At 39.2% G+C, this 26,030-nt stretch overlaps 1 protein-coding gene across 2 annotated transcripts in view; it reads right to left on the bottom strand.

The window, feature by feature from the left end:
- The window catches only part of KLHL32 (kelch like family member 32), a 253,306-nt gene that overhangs the window by 200,482 nt on the left and 26,794 nt on the right, over positions 1–26,030 (bottom strand). For both annotated transcript variants that reach the window (XM_029944612.1, XM_029944613.1), the window contains exon 2: positions 7,224–7,299. In XM_029944612.1, coding sequence (XP_029800472.1) covers positions 7,224–7,246 — 23 coding nt within the window. In that variant the 5' untranslated portion in view covers positions 7,247–7,299. The remainder of the gene's footprint in view (positions 1–7,223; positions 7,300–26,030) is intronic.

The raw sequence follows: 26,030 nt of genomic DNA, 5'->3' as shown, positions 1-26,030 counted from the left end.
TTTGTGGTCATTGTACTAGATTTAGAAATGGCCATAGTTTTATTTGCTGTTCTATTTTTGAAACTGCTATATTTACTCATTGTGAAACTTAGCCCTTCACTCTTTACCCTATTTTGAAATACTCGTCCTGCGTCCTTTTAGAACTCCTACGTGTGGGGCACCTGGATGGCTCAGTCAGTTGAGCCTCTGACTTCTGCTCAGGTCATGATCTCACAGTTTGTGAGTTTGAGCCCCGAATAGGGCTCTGTGCTGACAGCTCAGAGCCTTGAGCCTGCTTCAGATTCTTTGTCTCCCTCCTCTACTTCTTCCCCACTTGTGCCCTGCCCCCCCCCACTCTCTCTTTCTCAAAAATAAACATTAAAAAAACAAAAAAACTCCTAGGTGAAACCCCAAATCTTCCCAAAATAATGTGGAAGTAATGCCATACATTGAATATGTAGATAGCTCTGAACAATTCCAGCTTAGATCTATGAATATAGTCTCCACAGTGCTCTAAAGTCTCAACTGGCATCAGACCAGGATGGGTGAGCTGCACCAGTCACAAGTTACTCCCAGAAGGAAAACACAGGCCATCAAGCCCTGTTTCCGGCCTTCAGACTCCTCTTAAAGTCAAGATACCATGGGGCTGACTGAGGATCATCTCTCCTATCCTGACAAATGCTGCATCCAGTTCTTCCCTCTGAATGTGAAAGAGCCGCTTAGGGAAGCCAGGAAGTTGCCCCTGGCCTCGTGTGCATGCTTAGATTAGTTAACAAAGTTCTGCCCAGCCTGCAGGGCCAGTTAGCTGGTAAACTGCAGGTCAACACAGACTGCACCACTTCAAGGTGAACCAAATGCTTCCCATGAAACGCAGAGTACATCTTGTAAGCTTTATTGGAGGCTTCTGACTGGGGAGCCTCAGAAATGTCAGAACAACTAAAAGGAAAAAAAAAACTTGACAGGAGGTGATGATATAGGAAGTTCTCGTGGGAAGGTGGGAGGATTATTTTCAGTTGAAATGCAGCAGTGAGTTTTGAAATGGTTACTGTCATCGAATATTCATCTAGCAGCTCGAGCTATCAGCAGACATTTAAAGTCAGTAACTGAAAACCACATTCGGAAGCATAAGTAACTTAACACAAATTTCTATGCAAAGCCTAGAATGGAGATGAATTAGCATTACTCAATTAAAGAAATGAGGAAATAGAATAGTAATAGAAATATTACATCAGCTAAAGTAAAGCTTTAGGATAATTTTTGAAAAATCTTTCCTAAAAGGATGACATTTTAATGTACTTTACAGTCTTCCTATGTTCCGTGAATGGTTCTTAGTGATTTATAATTATTAGTTCACTTAATCATCATAACAACCTTATGAGGCAAGCACTATAATTATCTCTATTCTACAGATGAGAAAACCAAAGGTCCAAGATCATGCATTTTGAGAACTGATTACCAAGAACACAGTGATGTAATTGAGCCTCCTACTTAAAAAACAAGATAAAGACAAAACAAAACAAAATGACAAACTGTGAAGATCTAAAAAAATCTCTAACTGCAGGGGTAAAAAGTCACAAAGTCTATACTATCTTTGTATTTATATTATGCACAGTTATCTCGGAATCAAAGCTGCCTTTTAAAAAGAACACACATGAAGATAATAACATGAAATAGTGATAGGAAATGTCTAAAATCAGGCTTCAAAAATACTTATCTTTGCACTGCAACTAAGATAAGTTTGAGGATAGAAAAACAGATTCCAATTCTTACTTATTTGAAATACTCAATTTATTTGTACACTCATCTCTCTCTTTTAATATCACCTCAAATGCTAAATAAATGTATTTTAAAATTTCATTTGTAGAACGGTAGAATATATTAAAATAATTGTCTTCATGTGTTTCCTTGCTTATTTCCCAAATATAGTGCCACGATTTATGTTATTATCAAGACTGGATCAGTATTTGAATTTCAGATATCTATTGACAGTGAATATATCTTGCCGGGAAAAGGGCAGCTGTAAACTGAAATTTGGCAAAGGATAAAGGGCTCAGCTCTGAAACAATGGTGATGCTGCATAATTTCACAGGATTATTCAGCTGGGCTTGAAATATTCAAGCTTAAAGAAAACAACATGCTAAATATTTAAGGCAACACTTGGCACAAGATTCCAAATATTTTGGAACCAATATGTTAGAAATCTTTAAAAGCAGAAACAAATACTCCCAACATTTGGCAAGAAATAAAGGCTTATTAATCAACAAGTCTTTATTGTATTCTGAGAGTAACTTCCCACTCAACTCTCAGATATGAATCTGCAAGAGACTTCAACCTTCTAAATGTGAAGGCATGTGTGGCTACAGAACACAGCTGGAAAGAGGCAGGCCCATCTGATGAAGTCAATACTCATATACAAGGAAGGAGGTGAATCAGAGACCATAAAGTACCATGTCTGAATAAAGATGGGGAAGCAGATACATGCTTGCAAATGGCCGCACTGACATCTATAATTTATATCAAATTGGCACACTAAGCTTCCCAATAATGTCCCTCCATTATGTGGGAAACAATGAAGAAGGAAGGAAAAGAATATTCCCCAAACTTTCTAAACTACTGGGGGAAATAAATGTTAAAACATGAGGCACATTTCAAGGTCTTCTGTGGAAACAAGGTTGCCACCTTAAAACTCACAGGTAAGTGCAGAAGGTGACCTGGCTTCCCTAGGGTAACCCCAAAAGTCTTTCTTTGAGGATCCCCTAGAACTATGCTGTCCAATACAATAGCCATGAGCTACAGGTGGTTACTGACCACTGGAAATGTGGGTAGTCCAAATTGAGATGTGGTTTAAGTGTAAAATGCTCTCAATGTCAGACATAGTAGGAAGAAAGAATGCAAAATATCTCATTAATATTTTTATACTGATTACATGTTGATACAATAATATTTGGGGTATACTGATTTAAAATAAGCTAGTTAAATTTATTTTACCTGTTTCTTTTTATGTCCTTTCTTTTATTTTTTTTTATTTTTGAGAGAGAGAGACAGCACGAGCAGGGGAGGGTCAGAGAGAGAGGGAGACACAGAATCCAAAGCAGGCTCCAGGCTCTGGGCTAGCTGTCCGCACAGAGCCCAACGCAGGGTTCGAACCCATGAACGATGAGATCATGACCTGAGCTGAAGCTGGACGCTTAACCGACTGAGCCACCCAGATGCCCCTCTTTCTATTTCTTTTCAATGTACTTGAGAATTTTATTTATATATATATATATATATATATATATGGTTCACAATATTATCCTACTGGACAGCGTGCAAGTTCCCAGGGGACATGTCCCTCATTCCTCTCCACCTGAACTCTGTAAGTTCTACAGGGCACAGCCCCTGCGATACAACATGGGAAGCCCCCACACTCTCTAAGAAGCAGATTGCTTTTTATGATGACAGGATGCAACCGTTTGATTGGCCATATGTCAGTATTTAGTAACAGAGATAAATAAATGAGGTCTCACGGCACAGAACTATTCATGACTCAAGTCTGTAATGTTCATTCTGGATTTGACAGCAAAAACTAAAAATCAAATGCAGAACATGATGTTGATAACATAGTACACCTCTTCAGAGTGAAGCTCTACTGTAGGGCAAGTCACTATTTGTAGTTGATAGAGTTAACATGTTTGATCAGAGAACCCTAACAGGGTCCTATTTTCATAAAGTAAATTTTGATTGAGTTTACTAAGTTTTTAAGATGTAAATTCCACAATAGCTATCTGATTTTTAAACATTTGCATTTCACATTTTAAAATTCAAGTCAATTTCTCTATCAGTGCTTCCCTAGTATTTAGACATACAAGAAATATGCAAGTAGTTTTCAAGTGAGGGAACCAATAAAATATCACATATTTGTAAATCAACAAGTAGTCAAGTAGCATGAAGAGTTTCATATCTTAAACAGACCACACAAAAAGAAAAGACTGGACCAAAAAAACTGATAGTACTAGAATTATTCATGATTATCTCAATTCAGTCTATTGATGAGTTATTAGATGAGTACCCTAATCAATTCCACAGTCAAAATATTTCTATACAAATTAAATACATTAGTATTAACCCTATTTATTTAGGTGAGCAGGCTATTAACTCCATAATGGAACTTAATTTTCTTTTTTATATAATACTTTATAATTTGTAAATACTTTAAAATGAATGCTAACAATGAATAGCAATGGTCAAAATAATAAACAAAGAAGACACAGTATGCTGAGACACTGATTAAGAAGTAATAAAGATTATACAGAGAGGGGCTTAATTATAAATGGTTTTGTTTCATTCCTCCCTTCATTCATTTGCTCAACAAACATTTATCCTATGCCAGGTGCTCTGCTAGATACTAGAGATAAAATGGTGAAGTAGAGAGGGTAACAGAAACACAGCTGTGTTCTTAGAACACAGTGCAGACACAATCAACTGTGAAAGGTTGCTAGCAAGTTAAGAAAAATAGTATTCAAAATACAGTAGGAGGGCTGGGCTCAGTGGTGGGAAAGGACTGTCCTTTGAGTAGATAGGGGAGGAAATAGGTTGACCAGGAACATATATTCAAACTCTTGGTATTTTTGGTTTGTTAAATATAAAAATTTAGTGGAACCATCTCCACTGGGCAATGTAGGCATGGAAACATGGATATCTGGGTTCATCTGGGTTGGGATTTTATCAGAAAAATGCATCAAAAATGCAAAAAGCAAGAGAAATTAAGGATTTAAAGAGCTGTAGAAAGTGGGGAGCCTGGATGACTCAGTCGGTTAAGTGTTCAACTTTGGCTCAGGTCACGATCTCATAGTTCATGAGTTCGAGTCTCACGTCGGGCTCTGTGCTGACAGCTCAAGAGTGTGGAGCCTGTTTTAGATTCTGTGTGTGTATCTCTCTCTCTGCCTCTTCCCTGCTTGTACTCTCTCTCTCTCTCTCTCTCAAAAATAAACATTAAAAAAATAAAGTAAAAATTTAAAAATAAAAATAAAAAATAAAAGTTATAGAATCTAAACTGGATTAGAAGGAAAATGAGGGAAAGAAGGGGATGATGTGTTGAAAGAAAGTAGCAGGGCCAATAGATGGGACACTGTGAGGAGGTGGAAGTACAATCGTGGTGGGGGAAGGTGCACCAGCAGGCTAGACAGAGAAGAAGTCCTGGTAAAAGTAAAGTAGCTGATGTAGTAGGATCACAAACAGAGCAACCACTGGGGATGAAAGGTCCAAGGTGTGACCTTGGGAGTAGATGTCTCAGCAGAACAAGGATTTTGGAGATAAGCAGGTTGAAGATCTGAGGACACCAAGTTGGACAGATCCTCCAGCAAACACTGAGTACACTGGGAAATTGCAAAGGATTTGTGATGATGAAGAACACTGCAAGCCGGGTGCCAAATGCTCAGTAAACGAGGGGAAATGACCCTAACTACAGTGGAGAGGAGAAAGGGGAGAGTGTTGAAGAGCATCGGAAGGAACGTGTCTCTGTTGTATTTTGTTTTCGTTGCCTTCTCAGACAACCAGCTTGAGGAGTAATGATGAAGAAGCAAAGCCACGTCCCAGGTGACAACAAAATCTCTATCCATGCCCCAAACACATGACATGTGACAATGGTTCTTAGGAGAGCTCCAAAGGGTGCCTCAGGAGAGGACAGGTCTTGGTGAAGTCAGGAGAGGAAAAGAGCTTTTCAGGGTAAGGAGATGATACAGCAGAGCAATCCTAGTGCAACAGTTCCTCGGGGTACGAGGGAAGTCTGGAAGGTGGGGAAGGGAGGGCTGTGCAACATAGCTAAGAAGGAAAGACCATTACAGAGATGATGGTGTAGGGGAGGACAGGTGGCAGTGGGGTCAGAGATGACCAATTAAAGCAGAGATGGCAGATTTAAAGTAAAGAACAATGTTTAGAAAAATGCACGTAGATCCTGGGGGTCAGAAATAAATCACTTGGTTGAAGTGATGGCAGACAGATACCCTGGTCTCTATGTGCTGTATGGGCTGGATTTAGATCTGGAGCAGAATTTCTCAACCTCAGTGAAATGGACATTTGGGGCCAGATCGTTATTTGCTATGGGGAGCCGTCCTGCATATCGTAAGATGTTCAGCAGGATGCCTAGCATCTACTGACCAGATGCCAATAGCATCCCCAACTCCAGAATGTTGCCAGATGCTGCACCATGTACACTGAGAGCAAAACCATCCCATACTAAAAATCGCTGATCTAGAGCAACGGACTGGCTGTGGGGAGTAAAGCAGCACTGGACCGGCTACAGCAATGCCTCCCTCCATGTCTGAACGTATTTTTGGAACTGGACAACTCTAATAGCTACAGAGTTGTGGAAGAAAGGCAGTCTCATTATTCCATAGACACACACAATTCTTAATAAAAAGAAAGTATTTCCTGTTTCACACCTCTCTTATTTTTTGCTCTTCAGATCCTTTTGGTTGTTTCCTCAAATGATGATAAAGACTTGCCTCCACTATGAATATTTAAAAAAGTACCCTGTGTTTTCTTCTTGAGTGCACCCTCAGGTCTGGGAATGTGCCAAGTTCCTTCCTGCCCCAAGAGCATTTCCGCATGTCATCCTACTCTTCAGAGTTCAGATTACAGGCCATTTCTTCAGGAAGACACTTCCTCATTCTATCAACCCTGCACTTCTTCAAAGCACTTTTCACTATTATATCTGCATTGTTGCTGGGTGGGATTTGTTAGATATCAGTTTCCTCCATAGAATATATATTTTATAAGGGCAGGAACCTTCTGTGTTTTGTTCATGGCAAAATCCTCTGCATCAAGTAGAGTGCATGGCTCAATAAATATCTGTTAAATAAATGAATTATTAGAAGAATGTTGACAATGTTTTGAGAATACATATCACACTTCTCAAAGCGATTGCTTTACAGGGGATGATACTGATATTTACATAAGTATAGTTTTCTGATTCTTTTTTAAATCATAAGAAGTATTCTTTTTTTTTTTTTTTAGATATGCCAAATAAAAAAAAAGAAAGTAGGACCATTCAAAGAACCAGGAAATGTACCTAGGTTTGACCCATAAATAGATCACAGTGGTTAACGCATAGGCTATGACACTAAACTCACACACACACTAACTGGTTTACTTAATTCCTTCAAATATGTGTTGAGCCTTGCTCTACACTCAGCCCTGGGATGTGCCAGGTGACTATTTCGGGGCTCACTACACCAAGCAAGGAAGCATCCCACAGGCCGAACCTCAGGCAGCGTTCAGACGGCATTCTCCAGCTGGGTTCCTCAGGATCACAGCCTTAGCAGTTTGCAAGCATTCCAGCTGAATAAAGAGACAAGAAAGAAAAGCACAGTGAGCTAAAGGCAAAAAAAGCACACTCTGGGCCTTCATGATGTGAATGCTTTAGAACCCCACCGAGGCACCTGGGGGAGTTTCATAGTCCAGATTCAATATTTTGACTGAATGCTCTTTAATAAGCAATGGTCTGGTGTGTGTTTTACGTTTTTTTTCCCCCTCATTGGAATTTCAGAGACTAAGCAAGAAAATGTGTCTGAGAATCAATAATAGCTAAATTAAGGGTTGCCATAAAACTGAAACACCAGATGGCCAAAGGGAAAAATCAAGATTTAATAAAATAAAGCTACAAAGGTCTAAACCACAAATACTAGTTGATTTGTCCTTTAGAGCAATTTTACTTTTCTTCCAAACATGAATATTATTGAAATTAAGTTAAAATTGAGTATGTCTTGGCTAAGTATCTACAGAAAGATAATTTTCTATCAAGAAGATTTCTGAAAAACTGCTGAAAAAATAACATCTAGAGAGGGTGAAAATTACTAGAAAATGGAAAACAGATTCTTACAGCAGCTTTACCCTTAGCACTGGAAACATATAACAGAATGAAGTTGTCAGGCTTGAAATAGTTCCTTGGCCATAGACTCATTTAATCCCACCCTCCCCCGTCCAGCCTGTGCCCGCCCCCCCGACTTTGTTCCCAGTTACTGATATGACTCTAAACAGAAAAGTAAATTATTGGAATAGTCTGGAACGTGGTCCACGACTACACTTTACAACTCTCATTAGAGGGTCTAGCTCCTGTTTCTAATATATTCAAGTCGCAAAATTAATTCCAATCTGGATAATCTTAAACAGGCTCCCTTCTGTCTCAATTTTATTTTGAAAAGCGATAACAGGGTAAAAATATCAAATAGCACCTATTCATGCTGATTTGTATAAAAAAGGGAGCTATGGTTTCCAACCTAACTAAAATATAATATTTGTTATATTGTATACAAACCTACAGTTGGTGTGGCTGTATAGTAATTCGTGTGGATATAACATAATGTCTTTAACTATTCCATTGTTGCTGAACATCATGTTGTTTTGAACATTTTCATATAATTATATTTTTTTATTTCTGGCTTTCTTTACTTATTAAAAATAGAATGTCTAGACTTTCATTTATTTCTAATTTAAGTTTTAACAAACCTAAAAATGAGCATCATTTTCAACTGATCCAGTATGAGCAGGACAGAGGCTCAGAATAATTCAAGGCATATTGTTTAATTAGCTGAGAGATTTTCCTAGCAACCTATCACTGCTACCTTTCTCTCCAGAATCTAGGTTATAAACTCCAGGCTCTTACGGGCTAATGCAAACACCTACAGAGACGGACACTTGAGCTTTACAATGGCAGAAGAACATTTATTATTATGGGGAGGGGGGACCCTTATCTTTCTGACAGTCTTGTAAATGTTCCCACTAACTAGACAAATGGAGAACAAGAATCCTAAAAGTCCAAAATTAAAGGACACATTTAACTTGATATTTTTCAGATTCCAAACATCATTAAAAATCATAAGATAAATTAAATTCCCTTGCTGTATGGAGACCAATTCACTAAATTAGCTCTCCTCAAAAATTACCTAATTAGAATATGCTGTACTCTCCAAAGTTTAGTGAAATGGACACCATTTTAAAGGTGAATTAAAATGAGCTAAAGGATCGCCTCTGAAAAGGTTTATTGTTATTTATTATTTACTATTTTTACTATATATTATTTACTCTTCACCATAGATACTTTTATATACATTTATATAAGTATAAATTGTATCCTTGGTTATAATCTTGGTTTTGTATAAGGAACACTTGTTTTTATATTTTATTAGGTATACTTCATATTTTAAGTTTCCCTTAAATGAAGTATCTCCTTCACTCAGTCAAACCACTTTTCCTCCTCCCTACTTCCTTGTACTTTTCCTGTAGTGGGGAGGGATATGGCCTTCTTCTAAGTCAAGATGCTCACTTCTTCCCACAAGGCCAAAGAGATCCAGACCAGTCTCCTGCCTTTCTCTTCTTTAGAATCCAGACCACCCTGGCAGGGCCCCAGGAGCAAGGATGAGCAAAGGATGAGCAAGGAGAGCAAAGATGCTCCCCAGGCATCTAGCTCTCAGGGCTGCTCACACCCCATTAGATACACAATCACAGAAGTCTTGAGGGGACTGCTATTTGGTGTGGGAAGCATGTGAGGTAGCTCTTTTTCTGTGAATTGAGGGTAATCACATTCAAGGTCTGTCTCTTCCAGTAGTGACCATCTATATACCTTTCTGAGCCCAGTGATACCATAGAACTAGATTATTCTATGAGTTCTCGAATGTACTCATCCCAGCCTCAGTCTCCCACATGCATGATCCCCAAACTATAAAGGTAACACATCTCCCTCCGCAAATTAGTCTTTGTGATCACCTATGTAAAGACTATTGGAGTCTCTGATCTGTCTACTTCTACTTAGGGCTGCAATTCTCAGAAACCACTTGTCACATGATGTTAGCTATTATTATTGTTGCTTTATTGTTACTTATGATTATTGTTTTAATATAGCAGAGAACTTGACTCACCCTGTGTAATTAGGGAAGGGACTTGCCTAAGGATGGAATATCCAAGTTGATCTCTAAAAGATAATTATTACCTGGAGGAGGTGGGAGGAAGGGTGGTTGGGAGGTACCCTGGGCTGAGTCAACAGCCTGTGCAAAGGTCCTAAAGCAGAGAGCAGCAGGGCCTATTAGAGGCCAAAGGGTAGACCACACAAGCAGTATTAAACATATTGGTCTCAGGGCACCTGGCTGGCTTAGTGAGGGGAGCATGTGACTGTTGATCTCAGGGTCATTAGTTTAAGCTCCATATTGGGTGGAGAGATGACTTTAAAAAAAAGAGAGAGAATATTGGTCTCTATCCTAAAATCTGTGGGAGTCCACAGAAAGTTTTAAAGCGAGAGACTTGCATTATGAGATTTGCATCTTAGAAAGATCTCTCTGGGTATGGTTTAAAGTTTATTGGAAAGATGTCAGAGTTCCCAAAGGTAACTTCCAACTCTTTGGCCCACCCTATAATGGTAATCACCAGTTCACACAATCAACCGTTTCCTAACATCAAAATCCCTCTGGTTTCCTGTCTGAGGGATAGTATCTACTTGCCTCATCAGGTATAATCCTGACCAACCAGGCCAAGTACTTGTCCCCTGGGTCTTATATATGGCTAGCACTAACTCACTGGTTGGCTGACACTGAATTCTTTGTTCCAAGTGGGTTCAACTCTCCCCTTTAGTGGCTGATAAGTTCAATAATGATGTCTAAGGAGGGAGAAAGAGAAACTGAATGTCAAGTTACCCAAGTCACTCGACCCCAAGCAGTCTCCTCACATGCATGGACTTGGTATTTTTGTAGAGGGCACACCTGGTATTGTACCTGTACGTCCTCCCACAAGGTTCTGTGGGCAATCAAGCACCTCCCACCACCAGGCCCTAGCTGATTGGTCTAAGAATCTGGACGTAAGGAAAGCTAAGCCAATCAGAGCCTTTCTCTGGGATTTGGAATTGGAATCACCAGTCTCCAGATCAATTGGGCTACTTAGTTGTTTACTTGCAAATACAAAATAATATAGGAAATGATGTGGGTGGCTATTTTTATGCTAATCCTATCTCTACCTAAAATTTTGATATTTTGCTTATCAACTTGAAATATTACATTAAAATATTATTTATTTTGAGAAGATGTAGTATACGTATACAAAGGAATATTAGCCATAATGAAATCTTGTCTTTTGCAATGATGTAGATGGAGCTAGAGAGTATTATGCTAAGTGAAGTAAGTCAGTTAGAGAAAGACAAGTACCATACGATTTCACTCATATGTATTATTTAAGAAATAAACCAGCATGGGCTAAAAAAGGAGAGAGAGAGAAAGGCAAAACAAGAAACAGACTCTTAACTATAGAGAACAAACCAATGGTTACCACAGAGGAGGTGGGTAGGGAGATGGGTTAAATAGGTGCTGGGGATTAAGGAGGGCACATGTTCTGATGAGTACAGAGTGTTGTACCTAAGTGTTAAATCATTAAATTGCATACCCGAAACTAACATTATACTGTATGTTAATTAACTGTAATTTAAATAACTTAAAAAATACAAGTTAATATATGAACCCTTAGGGGGATAGGGCACAAGTGATGTATGACAGATTGTACTTCCCTGAAAGTTGAAAAGTATTAAGGTCTTATTGAGACCACAATTAAATAATCTTGTAATCTGTATAAAACTCATCTAAAGAGGTGAAAGTAAGATGCATGCTTATTTTATAGATTTTAACATTTTTATCTACTTAGCAAAAGCTGAAGCTGAACAGATGATTTATCAGGTAAAGTGATTACAAAAAAGTATCAGCGGAACTGAATAAAATGCTGCACAAAAGTAAAAATATATATATATTATTTTCCTTAATCATGGACTTTTCTAATGATTTCTTAAATTTTACACCTTACTTCTCTCACCTTAGTCTCAGCTCTCTTTTCTGTCATGTGGATTAGAAACTAAGAAAATAATTATGCAGGGAAAAGAAGCAGGCATACAAAGAACAAGAAACAAGAGATGGAAAGAGAGGACATCCTGTATCTTCCATGCATTCTTGCTGTGGGCATACATGAAACGCCTAGATCCTCATATCAAATTCCTTGTTTATTTAAGCTAACTCAACTTGGGGTTAAGTTTCCCAAGAGGGACTCCCGAGTGGCTCAGTGGGTTGAGCGCCCGACTTCAGGGTTCTGTTCGTGATTCAAGCCGCACATGGGGCTCACTGCTGTCAGCCTGTCAGCCTACAGCCTGCTTCAGATCCTCTGTACCCCTCTGTCTGCCCCTCCCCCACTTGTGCTCTCCCTCTCAAAAATAAAATAAAATAAAATAAATTTTAATAAAAGAATCCCAAGAAACTCAAATAAGGCTCCTACATAAGATTTTGTTTACACAAAATAAAGGGGGACCTTTGTTGCTTTAAAAACACATGGAGACACACCTATTCATTTATTATGAGCTCATCTGAAAACCTATCATTTAAATTTTAACTACTACTTCAGGGGAAAATGCACTCCAAGAACTCCCCAGAAAACAGCTTTAGATAACTAACATACATATTTTTATGACATTTAATGCTGTTTCCTCTACATTACTTAAAAGGCCAAGCACTTTTTCTTAGGTTTATTTACTTTTGAGAGAGGAAGAGTCCGAGGGAGGGAGGGCCAGACAGCTGGGGAGGGGCGTCCAAAGCAGGCTCCACCCTGTCAGGGCAGAGCCTGATATGAGGCTCAAACTCACAAACTGTGAGATCATGACCTGAGCTGAGCTTGACCTACTAAGCTATCCAGATGCCCCCTGAAGACTCAGGTCTAAATGGTTTTCTATACAAATTCATTATATGAGGAGGCAAATGCAAATTATGCCTCTGGCTTAGTGGTCCACCATCAAATGTGTAAAAAATATTACTTTGGTAAAGAGAGAATTTACTGACATCACTAAATATCATTTAAAGGCATGAAATATATTTATAAAAATAGTTAAGAAAACGTGTTTAAATTTTAAGTATCTTTTGATCGGCTTCTTGGCTCAGCTCACTGAACTTGGGAAAGAAAGAAGGGATTTCCCCTGCAGCATAACTACTATAAAAACACAACGCGGATAGTGGATACGGTGCTTTCCATTTATCAGTGTAAAGACTGGTTGTACTACTTCTCAAAACATGCCATGTCCCCCAAAAGACTAGTAATACAAATTTCAGTCTTTGTAGTTAAAAATACAACCAAATAAGTGTAGCTTGCAAACACAAAATATTTTATTAAATGGAGCCACTTTCACATATCATGTGCTATCATCTTACTAAGGGCTAGTAACTTAACTTCTTCCAGTCTCAATTTTTCCATTTTCTAAAAATACAGAAAATACCACCTTGTCACAAGGCTGTTATAATGCACAGCACATACGTAGTTCAAAACCTGATACATCACAAGGTCTCAGTAAACCTCAATGTGTCTCCCTTTATTTTACATACAAATGTGAATCACATAGTGAATTGCTCAGATGACAGGTATGTGGGTGAATTTCTACTTTTGCCTAATTTTTTGCTAATGTAGTTTACATGTTAAGTACTAAAAATTTTTTTTATTGCCAAAAATGCGTATGGCAGTATTCTCTAGCAGGAGCTTGCACTCACCTTGGAAATGTAGCAAACATTTCTCAAAACTACAGCAATTCTTTGATGTTTCAAAATTATTCATTGGCCTCACCCTTAGGAAATGTTTCTTTGTGGAATCCCCTCTTTTACTGGTGACTTTCTTTTCAAATATAATCTGCTTGGTACACAGGATTGAAAAGGTCTAATCTTCATAGCTTTACTTTCATTAAAATGTTTCAAGGTTGCCAGAGCTTCACTTAGATATTTTATGTAATTTTTTAATGTTTATTTATTTTTGAGAGGGAGAGAGACAGAGTGCGAGTTGGGAAGGGGCAGAGAGAGAGGGAGACACAGAATTGAAGCAGCCTCCAGGCTCTGAGCTGATCAGCACAGAGCTTCACAAGGGGCTCAAACTCACAAACAGCGAGATCATGACCTGAGCTCAAGTCAGATGCTTAACCAACTGAGCCACCCAGTGCCCCTGCTTAGATTTTTTTTTAAGTGAACATTGAAAACACAGTATTTAAAAAGAAAAAAAAATCTTATTAAACCCTAACAGTGTGAAAGGGGAAAGAAAAAAAGAAAAAGAAGTATTTTATAGGCTACATGCAAAAGAAAGACCAGAAAGGGTGCCTGGGTGGCTTGGTCAGTTGAGTATCCAACTCTTGATTTTGGCTTAGGTCATGATCTTATGGTTCATGAGACTCAGCTCCATGTCGGGCTCTGTGTCAAAGGCATGCTGCCTACCTGTGATTCTCTCTCTCCCTCTCTGTCTCCCCCTCCCCCACATGCTCATGTGCAAGCACGTGTATGCTCTTTCTCTCTTTCTCTCAAAATAAATAAATCTAAAAAAAAGAAAGACCAGATAGACTAATATAGGTTCATACAATTAGCAAACATAAGATATGAAAAATTAAGCTATATTAATTATACCAATTAGGTTTACATGCCAAGAAAGACTAGATGAACTATTCTAGGTTAATAAAATTAACATAAGATAACTAAAAATTAAGCTTCCTTAATTACACTAATAAAATGTAATTAGGATGTGCACCAATCCTACCAATATATAAGAAGCAATTTATTCTTTTTTTAAATGTTTATTTAGTTTTGAGAGAGAGTGACAGAGTACAATCATGGGAGGGGAGAGAGAGAGAGGGAGACACAGAATTAGAAGCAGGCTTCAGGCTCTGAGCTGTCAGCACAGAGCCTGACACAGGGCCTGAACTCACAAACTGTGAGATCAAGACCTTAGCTGAAGTCCTACACTAAACTGACTGAGTCACCCAGGCACCCCAAAGTAGATTATTCTTGCTATTATTGTATATTTGTTTAATAATATGTTAGTATTATGCTTAAGAAATACTTGACAATTTTTAGAAATACTTGACAATACTTGATCTCAGAAATTTATAGTAATTAAAGGAAGCATCATCAACTTTAAGCAGGCAGAAGTAAAAGGCAAGAGATGTAGAGGTAGTTTATAAGGAAGAAAGCCAAGAGACTGAAAAATATGTGGATTACAGGTGTAAGTCTTTACCATGAAAAACTAATTAGATGATTCTTCAGTAAACTGAAGGGCTTGTTAATTTCAACCATCAGATTATATCAAGTTAATATGCTTTTTTTTTTAAGTTTATTTACTTCATAGGGGAAGGGGCAGAGAGAGAGAGAGAGAGAGAGAATCTCAAGCAGGCTCCCCACTGTTAGTGAAGAGCCCAATCAGGGGTTGGACACCCTGAACCATGATATCATGACCTGAACTAAAATCAAGAGTCAAACTTTTAGCCAAGATACGCATGCACCCCTCAAGTTAATATGTCTTTTTTTAAATTATTTTATATTATTTTATAATAGTTTATTGTCAAATTGGTTTCCATATAATACCCAGTGCTTCTCCCCACAAGTGCCCCCCTCCATGACCATCACCCCCTTACCCCGCTCCCCCCTCCCTCCCCTTTCAGTCCTCCATTCGTTTTCAGTATTCCATAGTCTCTCATGATTTGTGTCCCTCTCTCTCCCCAACTCTCTTTCCACCTTCTCCTCCCTATGGTCCTCTGTTAGGTTTCTCCTGTTAGACCTATGAGTACAAACATATGGTATCTGTCCTTCTCCGCCTGACTTATTTCGCTTAGCATGACACCCTCGAGGTCCATCTACTTTGCTACAAATGGCCATATGTCATTCTTTCTCATTGCCATGTAGTACTCCATTGTATATATATAAGTTAATATGTCTTAAAAGGAGAGGCACCTGGGTGAGTTCATTAACCACCCAGCTTCAGTTCACATCATGATCTTACAGTTTGTAAGTTCAAGTCCTACATTTGGCTCGCTGCCGTAAGTGTGGAGCCAACTACAGATCCTCTGTCCCCCTCCTCCCTCTCTCACTCTCTCTCTCTAACATAAATAAATAAAACATTAAATATATATATATGTAAATGTTACTTGGAAGCATAAAATAATTAGAATACTTACAACAGTCCCAATCATTATTTTATTTATATATTACAGATGGTGATAATTTATCTTTAATTCTTATTATTTCATAAATTGAAATATTTCATATTTCTAATACCAGTAAATTAGTAGTTTCCATACCAATACATCACTGTATGGCATCTAACAAATGATATTAGAAATCTCTTTAGTCTAAAAGACAAACATTTAAGGGCACCCCGCTAGCATACACTCCTATATGGGATATTCAGTCCTGAATTTAACAAGGATGCTTGTTCCCTTTCAGAGAGCACAGATAACTAAGCTCTCCCAGCAAATAAAAAGAAGTGAGATGATCTAATTGTAAAAGAAAAAAGCTCCAATGTGTGATTAAAGTAGTTTAACACCTAAAACAGAAGTTTAGGTTAAAAGAACAAAATTTTACAAAGCCATTTTAGTATATAAAAGACAATCATTTGGAACATATTCCTGAGATCATAACCTTAAGACCTTTCTATTAAACAACTGCTATGATAAGTTTTAATTAAAAATAATTTTTAAATAAGGACACCTGAGTGGCTCAGTCCATTAAGTGTCCAACCTGACTTCGGCTCCAGTTATGATCTGACAGTCTGTGAGACTGAGCCATGTCAGCTGTCAGCACAGAACCACTTAGGGCTTTCTCTTTCCCTCTCTTCCCTCCCCCCATTTCGAAGTAAATAAATAAACTTAAAAAAAATTCAAAGGTGACTGACTGGATGGCTCAGTCAGTTTAGCATCCAACTCTTGGTTTGGGCTCAGATCATGATCTCACAGTTGTGAGATTGAGCCCTGCATCAGGCTCCATGGGGAAAGCACAGAACCTGCTTGATTCTCTCTTTCCCTCTCTCTCCTCCCTCTCTCTCTCTCCCTCTCTCTCTCTCTCTCTCTTTCTGTCCCTCCCATGAATGTGTTTTCTCTCTCTCTCTCAAATAATAAATAAAAATAAATAAATAATTATTCAAAGTAATAACCATGTCACCTACTACCATGAGTCAAAAGCTTTCTCTGACTGCTAGTATACTAAGAAGTACTTTATATGCATGATCTCATTTAATGCTCACAATAATTTTATGTGGATGATATTATTATTGTGACTTTACTGACAAGAAACCTGTGGTGTAAGTAACTCACCAGAAGTGACAGGCCTGGAAAGAAATTGATAGAGCCAGGGATCAAAACCTAGTCTGTCTGACTCTAAAGCTTGTATTCTTAATTATACTGCTCCACTCCCAAACCTTATTAAAAAATCATAAAACTACTTTTATAGACATATCTAAAATAAAAAATGTATAGATTAAATGGAAATTATAGAAGAAATGTAATCAGTAAATTCTTCTTAACAATGTAAGACATAACTTTGTATATAATGATAAACGAAGTTATGAAAGGGGGGTAAGAGTTAATTATCTTTTGCAGATGGATCTCACCTGAGGTTGCCAGGATACATAACCAGTGAGGCTGACTCAGCACAATAACCCCAGATAAATAGATACTGACAATGGGAGAGAGCAAACTCTTTAAATTATGGAACACACTGAATCATCCATTGTTTTCAATATGCTGACAGACATGTAACCACATCTCGAATCCTTGGGAAAGGAGAGCCAAGATCCATGAAATGTATGAAAGCTCATGGAGCAAAGTTTCCAGGTCTGTGCTATTTAACATTTTATACACTTGAAAGCCTCTAGTATAGTGCTTTGTATATAGTGGTGCCCAATCAACATTAGTTTGGCTCTTCTTCCCCACCTCTTACATGGAAACATCCTGGATGCAGGGCAAGTTCTGCAAAAGTGTAGATAAGAGCATGGCTGGGAGTAAAACTGAACATGTCGGATGACATAGCCAGCCTCGGGTAGAATCTGACACGATGGGGTTCATAGGACTCCAGAAATGTTCCTATATTTCATTAAAAAAGAATTATCAGAATGGAGAAAGTTTAACTCAAAAGTCACATGAGATCAAGAAAGAAAAACAACCTAGGAATTTGTACAACTATGAAGAGTTGTCATAAGAGCATGAAATAGAAGACAATTTATTAATGTTTTCAATATATAAAATATTTACACATCAATAATAAAAGATGAATAGCTTCATAGGAAATAAAGGACAAGAGCTTAAACAGGAAAATACCAAAGTAGAGATATAAAGGAACAGTAAGCAGAAAAATGTTCTCTCTGGTTAGTAATAAAAATGTAAATAAATCAACAATAAGATGCCATTTCCTTCCAGTTCCCTTGGCAAAGAATGACAATGGCTAATGGGAACAAGGAAAATGATGTTTTTTATACATACAGGTGAGTTTTTAAATGGGTATTCATTCCAGGGGGCAATCTGTAAATATGTACAAAAGGTCTTAAAAATGGGCAAAACCTTTGGTATAGAAATTCCACAGCTAAAAACCCTCCTATTTAAATCATCAGGTAAGTGTGCAAAGATATATGTTCAAGAGGGTTCACTGGAGTGTTGTTTATATGAGCAGAAAATGGAAGCAATCTGTATGTTAGGAAATGAGCTAAATAGTATATATCCTTCAATGGAGAACCAAGCAGTAACTTAAAATGATAATGTAGAGGGTGTCTGGGTGACTCAGTCAGTTGAGCATCTGACTCTTGATTTCCACTCATGTCCCAGGATCCCAGGATTTTGGGGTTGGGCTCCACTGGGGATGAAGCCTGCTTGAGATTCTCTCTCTCTCTCTCTCTCTCTCTCTCTCTCTCTCTCTCTCTCTGTCTTTCTCTCACCCTCTGCCCTTCTATCCTGCTTGTGCTTTCTCACTCTAAACAAATAAAAATAAAAATAAAATAAAATAAAATGATGATGCAGACACATAGTTATTTTAATGTTTATTTATTCTTGAGAGAGAGAGAGACAGACAGAGCATGAGCGGGTGAGAGACAGAGAGAGAGGGAGGCACAGAATACGAAGCAGGGTCCAGCACAGAGCCCGATGTGGGGCTTGAGCCCATGAACCACAAGATCATGACCTGAGCTGAAGTCAGACGCTTAACCAACTGAGCCACCCCGTCGCCCTAATATATACATATTAAAATGAGAAAATACTTACACGTTTTAAGAGAAAACCAAGTAATAAATCAATACACGTTACTATGTAAAACTGCTTTTGTAAAAATACATATCTTAGATATTAATAATGATTACTGTCATGTGCAAGATTTTAAAAACTTTCGATTACCTATATTCACTAATGTTTCTACAATAAACGTGTACTTTGGTGTAATTAAAAACAAGAGGAAACAAGTAAAGGAGGTTTCCATTTGTGTCCCCAGCCAGTACTTACCAGACATAATAACCTTAAGCAAGTCAACGCATTCCAAGACTCAGCTGCTTCATATGTAAAATTGGGACAATAATAAACTATACCTCTCAGGACCAGGATGGGAATAAAACTAAAAGTGAAAGCACCTGAAACTGTAAAGTGCGTGATAAACACAAGTTGTTATTATCAGCTGAGAGAAAGTCCAATAAAAGACAACTCATCAAGAGATTAGGGGAAGAAAAACTCTCAGGTGACATGAGAAGAGTAGGGAAAACGCCAGTCCTTCCCATCTCACACGGGTGGCGACGCAGCTGTTCCTCAGGGCCACGTTCACGGGAGGCGACGGTTATGATGAACGTGATGGCACCGGGCAAGTGCCCGGCACAGGAGGTGCTTTGCTTGCCTTCCTTAATTCATTAGGCACTTTACTCTTTCTTTTTTATGGATCAGGATACTAAAACATAAAGAGGTCAGGTAACTTGCTGAAAGGCACACAACTGCGAAGTAGGGAAACCAGGTTTCCAAACCAGCAGACCAGCTCCAGAAGCCACATTCTTAACAATAACACTAACACAATCAACACTAACAAAGGGCATATATTCCAGAACACAGGCATACCCTGAAGTGCTGAAGAGATCAAGACCAATAGCTGTGAGCACAAAGTTCTAAGCTGGCATGATGAGGCAACATCAACTCCAACTCAAAATGAAGGACATTTCCAATAATCTAAAATGGCCAAAGTCTGAGTAAGTTACTATGCAAGGTAGTATATCCATTACTGGACGTCAAAACTGGGGCCACAACACATTTGAGGTTGCTCTGACACACTCAAAAATGACCTTAGGCTTCCCCGATCCACAGAAGCCACCAGCAGGGGATGAGGACCTGCAACCACCACTGGCTAGTATCTCTCCAGGAGATCCCTGCTATGTCTCAACTATGTCCTCACCAAGGTTGCACATCCAAGTCCTCACCCCCATTCTCTTACAGGGTGACTAAGGCCTTTAGAGAGGTAAAGATAAAATGAGGTTATGTGGGTGAGCTCTAATGCAGTGTGACTGGTGTCCTTATAAGAGCTTAGGGGGCACCTGCGTGGCTCAGTGGGTTAGGCATCTGACTCTTGATTTTGGCTCAGGTCATGATCTCATAGTTCATGAGTTCAAGTCCCACGTCAGGCGCCATGCTGACAGTGTGAAGCCTGCTTGGGATTCTCTCTCTTCCTCTCTCTCTGCCCCTCTCTGCTCATGTGCTCGCTCTTTCTCTCTCTTCCAAAAATAAATAAATAAGCATTAAAACAAAAGAGCTTAGGACACATGCAAACATGGAAGAAACAAGCATGTGAGGACGCAGCAAGAAAAGGCCCATCTACAAGCCAAGGAAACAGGCCTCCAAAGAAACCAAAGCTGCTGACATGTCTATTTCCAATTTACAGCCTCCAGAATCAACAGAAAATAAGTTTCTGCCATTTACGCCACCATGTCTGTGGGACTTTATTAAGGCAGCCCTAGCAGACTAATAATACACTTCCCAAGGATGGGCACGGCCCAGAGTGGGTCCTTGCCGTCATTCTGCTCCATGGTGGAAATGAGCCTTCTCCAGCCACTGCTGACTCCATCCACCAGTCTCTTCTGAGCTTCTCTTCAGCTCACAGGCTATGCTGTGTCTGTGGACCCCCTGCCTCCAGGCTGGGGATAGCTCCTCCTCTGCTCAAAGCTGGGCCACAGGTGACTCTGAAAAACCATCAACCTCACAGGACCCCTGGTCTGAGCCAGCTGCCTGTCCTCTACTGCTTGGTAGTAGTACTAGGCCCCCCGCTTTCATTTTTCTAGTCAGTGCTCACCTTTCTCCAAGTGTAAAACCCACTACTCTTTGAGGACAGTCCCTCTGGGGAGTTGCTCCCACTTTAAGGCATTCAGTTTGTTTGTTCCACCAGAGCCTTCTCCTTCCTGGGTTCCCTAAGTACCATGAGGCCCAAGCACAGGGACGAGGGTCCAGGGTGTGGAAGTACTGGCCATATGCCTAAAGCACCTGCCACCTTCCAAAAGTCTGTCTCCAAGGTAAACCTATGTGCACCTGTACACTTTCTGCATAACTTCAGGTAATTATCTTTCTCAGGGGGGCTTCTATGAAGCTACCTTCTAGAGATAACCCCACCGGTCTGTCACACAATGGCCACAAATGTCTGCACTCTTTCCAATGCAGTACTGTTCTCAGATCCACCCACAGAGGGAAGGGAGAAACCACCACGATCTCCACATGCCAGGGTTGTGGAGAACCAGTTTCAGCCAAGATACCCGGGTACACGGCACTCACATGAATATAGGCAAAATCCTTCAGCCATCTGATCATCTTACTGCCCTCCTTAAAACTGTTGGTATTAAGTCAAATTCCCTTCAATGAATTGACCCCTGACAATATTTCCAGCACTATGTCCTGCCACTTGACTTCTTGTTTCCTGGTCACAGTTATACAGATCTATTCATCCATGCTGAACTGTTCTCTCTCTTCAGGGCACTGCTACCTGTCATGTTCTCTGCCAAGGACTTTCTACCCCTCTGCTTTGCCTGGTTAGCTCCTATTCATCCTGCAAATCTCAGATGTCACTTCCTCTGGGGAGCCTTCCCAGATCCCCCCAGGTCTGAGTTAGTTACTCTTGCACATGCTCCAATAGCACCAATGTATCCATATCCACCACATAATCAGCACTGTATACAATTACTTGTTTGGAGAGGCAGCTATTGCCTCAGCCTCTTTTCTACCCATTGCCACAGCCCCAGGCAGTGAGCTCCTTAAGTGGGGTGACCATTCACCTTAGGGGTGATCACGGTTTTGCCCACTGTCCCAGTATAATTACTAATTACACACCCAGTTGTCCTCCTTTATTTCCCAGTTTGGATAATAAATTATTTGGTCATCCTGTCTATATAGGCAGGATCCACATCAGTCTTGTTCCGTATCTTGAATCCCTTGGGACTACCACTATTCTCACAAAATTCCCCAAAGGAGAAAAAGTAAAAGCAGAGTGTACCTCCATTTTAGAAATAAAGAACATGAGATCTTGATGCTAGATTATTTGCATATACTGAATCCCAATGCTTTGGCTTATATTATGAAATTCATGCCCTAAGAAGAATGAAATGCTGCACTGAATATTCAAAATTTCTCTAGTAAGAATGAGGATGAAGTATCTAGTCAGCTCATGAATAGAGCTGGAGACCTTGGGAAGCAAACTGAACTACGGTGTTTAAGGCAGCTCCCTGCGTCACATTAGCACAACCCTTTCCAGCTCTCGCTTCAACTTAATTTCTAGCTCTATCACTCGTCTATGAATAGAAACATAAAATGCTTGGATCAGTTACACCATCTTGTCAAAATAACCTAACCGGCAATTATAACATCCTAAGGTGCTTTTAAAAACTGATGCCATAAAAACTTTTTATTAAAGAGTTTCTTATAGCTCTTACACTACTGAAAATGAAACTATCCATCTGCTTCTTTATAGATGCCACAATATAGATCTTGGGTGTTTTCTAGTATACAAGTTATTTGTATGATAAAAATAACATTTGTGTGGCAAAATATAAGCAGTGTGCTTCATTTACATACTCATTTTATTTATTAGAAAATTCTCTATGAAGAAGTTCTTCATCAGACAGTAAAGAAACATTCTCCTCTGATTAATTATTGGCCTTTAACAAATAGAAAATATATAGCTTTCAGTTCCCCAACCTACAACGTAGGCATAATCCAAACTCCATTTTCAAATAAAGGCTTACTGTTCAAGTTTAAAATACAGACCCTTCACTCATTCAAGTGTTTCCTAAAGGGTTAATATAGTTCCAGAAATCACGGGACAAGATGTGATGTCAGACACAAAAGCATTAAAAATAGTCTCTGCCCTTCAAATAACTTACAAGGTAAGTTGTAACTTCCACATTTGCAGTATCCTAATAGTATAAAATATTTTGAATTTTCTTCTAATGAGAGATGTACAATCTTTCCCTCATTTTAAATTTCTAAAACTGAGGTAGTACCTTAAATCAGTATGTTCATTAATATACTACTATTTTTTCCCTTGAAAAGCTGATGTGTGTCTTACATCGGCAAGAAGCATTAGAAAAGGGGAAGCACTATAGTCCAAGTGCCTAAATTTGTTTTTAACGATTACTTATTTTTGAGAGAGAAAGAAAACAGAAGAGGGGCAGAGAGAGAGAGGGAAACACAGAATCCGAAGCAGGCTCCAGGCTCTGAGCTGTTAGCACACAGCTCAATACAGGGCTCAAACCCACAAACCATGAGATCATGAGCTGAGCCAAAGTCAGATGCTTAACTGACTGAGCCAGGCAGGTACCCCTCCAAGTGCCTAAATAAGGAGGCTAGGCGTGCATGTGCATTTAATTACAAAGATCTAGCAATATAATTGGGTCCATTTTTCAGAAGCAAAAGCTGAAGCTCAACAAGCTGAACTGCTTGAAGTTTAAAAAAAAAAAAACCAAACAGTAATTGTGAAGCCAAGACTCTGTTACGTCCTGCTGCACCACACCGCCTTCCCAAGGGCTTGATGGCTGCCAGTCAGAATGATGGAGGGAAGTTGGGGGACCTGAGTAGGCTAAGCATCCAACCCGTTATTTTGCCTCAGGTCATGATCTCACAGTTCAAAGATCGAGTCCCATTTCAGGCTCTGCGCTGTCAAGCCTGAATGGGATTCTCTCTCTCTCCCTCTATCTCTATCTCTCCTCTGCTCATGCACACACACTCTCTCTCAAAACAAATAAATATTTTTTTAAAAAAACAAAAAGAATGATGGAGGGAGGTTAAGTAGAGGAGCCCTGAAGGTTGCAGAAAGGAGAAGGCTTTCTAGATGAGAAATAAAGCACACCCAAAAATTTACCAGTTATACTTCCATAAAATCAGAACCCTGTACGACCTTGAGAAAGAAACAGATACATACTCAATCTGCTATCTTTAAACAGGCAGCCTTTTAATAGAAAGTTCCACTTCTATACTCATTTAACTGATTATCAAATTGAGGTTTGAAGAAATCAAGAACTTGAGGAAGGTCACACAACCATTATGGAAGCAAAGGTTGAAACCTAGGCAGTCCACCTCCAGAACCTACCCTTTTTAACCAGCAAGCTGTCCTGTGTCTCCAGCTAGTACAAAAGTACAACTTAGACTCCATGTTTTTGGGAGTGTTGAACTTCTCATCTGGAAAGTCTGTGATAAACATGCCAACTCCCTCAGACAAAATATTTGATCTTCCATGAAAACACAGACCTGACCAGAATGAGTAACAAAGAATTGACTCTAACCATTCACTAACCATATCCCCACTCTTGTCACAATGTAGCAAATGTTTCAGTATGACATTAAAATAGCATTTACCATACACCAAGAATCAAAGGCAAACAAGTAAGGTTAAAAGGACTCTGTAAAGCAAAATTTCTGGGTGTTTTTTTAACATGACAAGTGATAAAAGCTATCATTTCTTAAACCATAATTTTCTTAAAAGAAAATGTAAGAAGGATGTGGGCATGGGGTTAAGTTTCTTCAGCTGGGCTCAGCTACATATTAACTGGCAACTATGATTTATAGGGGGAGGGGCCATGTTCCATTCAACTCTTTGTTCTAAGAACTTTGTTCGTAGAAGACTTGCTAATAAGTCCAGTTTTATAAATTATTTTTTAATGTTTATTTTTGACAGAGAGAGAACGAGCAGAGGAGGGGCAGAGGGAGGGAGATAGGATCTGAAGTGGGCTCCAATCAGGGCTTGAAGTCACAAACTCTGAGATCATGACCTGGGCTGAAGTCGGACGCTCAACCAACTGAGTCACCCAGGTGCCCCCAAAATTGTTTTCATTTAGTGTATTAATGGTCTTTCAGCACAGATGCAGAAGTTCCAGATACCTCCAAAAACACTTTTCTCTGTCACTGAAAAGGCATCCTAAGTCTTTTATAGAATAGGTACATAATCCTAACAGTTTCAAGATATAAAGACCAAACAGAAATCCAATTTCATTTTCACTGAAAAATTACATCAGGGTCATCTGGATGGCTCAGTGGGTCTGACACTTGGTTTCAGCTCAGGTCATGATCTCATGGTTGGTGAGTTTGAGTCCTGCACTGGGATCTTCGCTGACAGCTGCAGAGCCTGCTCAGGATTGTCCGTCTCCCTCTCTCTCTGTCCCTCCCCCACTCCTACTTGCCCTCTATCTCTCTTTTTCTCTAAATAAATAAATAAATAAATAAAAAGTAGTGAAGGGAAGGGAGGGGACATCACTTTAAAACTTTTGACTTTCACAAAAACCCCGTGGCTGTGAGTCTTCAATTGTAAGACAATATTCCATTGTCCTGCTTTATATATGAGGGGTTTAGGACATACTCTACCAAAATATGGCACCTTGGAGTACTGAACATTACAAGCTGAAGGAAGCTGAGAAAACACATGTGCAGGAAGGCTTTCCGTCATTCCCCAGAGGCAGGTCATAAAACCCTGACATGAGAGACACTCCCTGTAAGCAGAGGAAAAGAACACCTTTCTCTCCGAGATGCAGGAGGAATGTGAATGAACAGGCCGTGCTGTTTCTCCCACATACCACTCTTAGTTCTAACCATTTTTCATCCTATCACATTTTCCAAGAATTTTACCTTTTCATCAAACCTATCATAAAAGTGCTCAGATTTAATCACTTCTTTGGGTCTTCATTTCCTTATGAAGGCTCCCATATCATGTAAAACTTAGGTTAAAATGTGTGTGCTTTATTCTTGTAAATCTGTCTTTTGTAAGAGGGATACAAAG

The sequence above is a fragment of the Suricata suricatta genome, chromosome 7 (genome assembly GCF_006229205.1).
Source record: "Suricata suricatta isolate VVHF042 chromosome 7, meerkat_22Aug2017_6uvM2_HiC, whole genome shotgun sequence".
NCBI classification, from domain to species: domain Eukaryota; kingdom Metazoa; phylum Chordata; class Mammalia; order Carnivora; family Herpestidae; genus Suricata; species Suricata suricatta.
The sequence above is the reverse complement of the archived record's forward strand: the minus strand, read 5'-3'. Positions and strand labels throughout refer to the sequence as shown.